At 39.2% G+C, this 2,342-nt stretch overlaps 1 protein-coding gene across 3 annotated transcripts in view; it reads left to right on the top strand.

Moving 5' to 3' along the window:
* Positions 1-2,342, top strand: part of STAM2 (signal transducing adaptor molecule 2) — an 18,713-nt gene that overhangs the window by 2,207 nt on the left and 14,164 nt on the right. For all 3 annotated transcript variants that reach the window (XM_057386502.1, XM_057386500.1, XM_057386501.1), the window contains exons 2-3: positions 1,187-1,262; positions 1,475-1,570. In XM_057386502.1, the coding sequence (XP_057242485.1) occupies positions 1,187-1,262; positions 1,475-1,570 (172 nt within the window). The remainder of the gene's footprint in view (positions 1-1,186; positions 1,263-1,474; positions 1,571-2,342) is intronic.

The following is a 2,342-nucleotide window of genomic DNA, read 5'->3' as shown; positions in this document are numbered from 1 at the left end:
TGGGAATGGATGGAGAATGCAGGGAAAAAAGGGAATTTTATGGGATATAGAATGCAGGGGGAAAAGGGAATTTTATGGGATATAGAATGCAGGGGGAAAAGGGAATTTTATGGGAATGGATACAGAATGCCAGGGGAAAAAGGGGATTTTGTGAGAATAGATATAGAATGCCAGGGAGAAAGGGGAATATTATGGAAATGGGTACAGAATGCTGGGAAAAAGGGAATTTTATGGGAATGGATGCAGAATGCCAGGGAAAAAAAGTGACTTTTATAAGAATGGATAGAGAAAGCCATAGGAAAAAGGGAATTTTATGGAAATGGATACAGAATACTGGGGGTAAAGGGAATTTTATGGAAATGGATGCAGAATGCCAGAGGAAAAAGGGAATTTTGTGAGAATAGATAGAGAAAGCCATAGGAAAAAGGAAATTTTATAAGAATGGATACAGAATGCAGGGAAAAAGGGAATTTTATGGAAACGGATGCAGAATGCTGGGGAAAAAGGGATTTTTATGGAAATGGATACCGAATGCCAGGGAAAAAAAGTGACTTTTATAAGAATGGATAGAGAAAGCCATAGGAAAAAGGGAATTTTATGGGAATGGATACAGAATGCCAGGGAAAAAAGGGAATTTTATAAGAATGGATGCAGAATGCCAGGGAAAAAAAGGGAATTTAATGGGAAAGGATACAGAATGCAGGGGGAAAAGGGAATTTTATGGGAATGGATAGAGAATGCAGGGAAGAAAGGGAATTTTATGGGAATGAATGCAGAATGCTGGGGGAAAAGGGAATTTAATGGGAATGGATACAGAATGCCCGGGAAAAAAAGGGGATTTTATAAGAATGGATAGAGAATGCCAGAGAAAAAGGGGAATTTTATGGAAATAGGTACAGAATGCTGGAGAAAAAATGAGAATTTTATAGGAATGGATACAGAATGCTGGGGGAAAAATGGAATTTTATGGAAATGGATACAGAATGCTGGAGAAAAAAGGGGAATCTTTCCCAGTCCAGCACAGCATAAACAAATTGTTCAGTGGTTCAGTGTCAGCCCAGCCCTGCACAGTTCAGGTTGGGTGACATTTTTGTTCACCAGGCTCRGTTTTGGTGGAGCTTTGGGCTCATTCCTCGTTCAGCTCCTGTCACTCCCATTTATTCTCCATTTCTTTGTTCCTCTGCAGAGCCAAGGACTGCCTTAAAGCCATCATGAAGAGAGTGAATCACAAAGTTCCCCACGTGGCTTTGCAAGCACTCACAGTGAGTAAATCATCTCATTTCCCAACAAAGAATGCAGCAATTAAATATTTACCAATCAATTAATTAATACCTTCATCACTCCTTGCTGCTCTGGAGATCAGAATACCCAGCTGAACTTTTTTTTCTGGATTTTTCATTCCGTGCTGAATCTTTTATTGTGGATTATTCCCACTTTCATCCTGCATTTTTCCCAAGTTTCTTTCTGTTGTCAGCTTTTAGGAGCCTGTGTCTCAAACTGTGGGAAAATATTCCAYTTGGAAGTTTGTTCCCGGGATTTTGCCAGTGAAGCTCGAGCTATAATAAACAAGGTAATTGTTTTAGACCCTTAAATCCTGGCAGGATTTATTTTGGTAATTTTGGTAATTTTTCTAAACTAACGTTGTTGCTAATGCATATTTTCTAGTTTTGGTGCTGTGTTTTCACTGAAATTTGTATRATTTTTATTTTGAAAAAATAATCTCCTAAAGAACAGATGGCTGATAATCCTTCAGATTTTTATAAAATTACATGAGCAATTTTAATTAAAATCTGCATTCCTGAGCTCCATTAATTTGATCATGGCAAGTGCAGCTTTTCATGAAGAGAGTTTTTATGAGGCTTGAAGGAAATTCCTGTGCTGAAGTCAAAGGGAAAACTATGAGGAAGTGAAATGACATTTTTACATGGAAAAAGGTGAAATCTTCCTACAGCATTTTTAGTTTTTAGAAATTCTGGGAATGAGAAAATAACCAAGAAGAGAATACTGAGATGGTTGAGGTCAGGCTGCTGCTGGGATCTAAATCAGGATGTGAGGAATGGAATAAGCAGGAGCAGCTTTTCCCTAATTACTGCTCCARTTGGAGACAAAACTGGTTAATGGGTTAAAAAGGAGTTTGGGAGCTCTGGAATCATCAGAGGCTGAGCAAAGCAATTAAGGAAAGTAATAAAATTGCTGGGAAGCCAAATGAGTTCACAGCTCTTGTGTTTCTGGCTTTCTGTGGAAAAATAGGTCTGCAAGAGCTCCCTGTGTTCTCATTAGGCAGGGCCCACCCCAGAGCACAGAACTGACCTTCAGCACCCAGGGGTGGGCTGGGAATCCTG

The sequence above is a fragment of the Malurus melanocephalus genome, unplaced genomic scaffold (assembly GCF_030028575.1).
Source record: "Malurus melanocephalus ecotype Western Australia unplaced genomic scaffold, MMel_1.1 scaffold_977, whole genome shotgun sequence".
Lineage (NCBI taxonomy): Eukaryota > Metazoa > Chordata > Aves > Passeriformes > Maluridae > Malurus > Malurus melanocephalus.
This window is presented reverse-complemented; position numbering and strand designations above follow the sequence as displayed.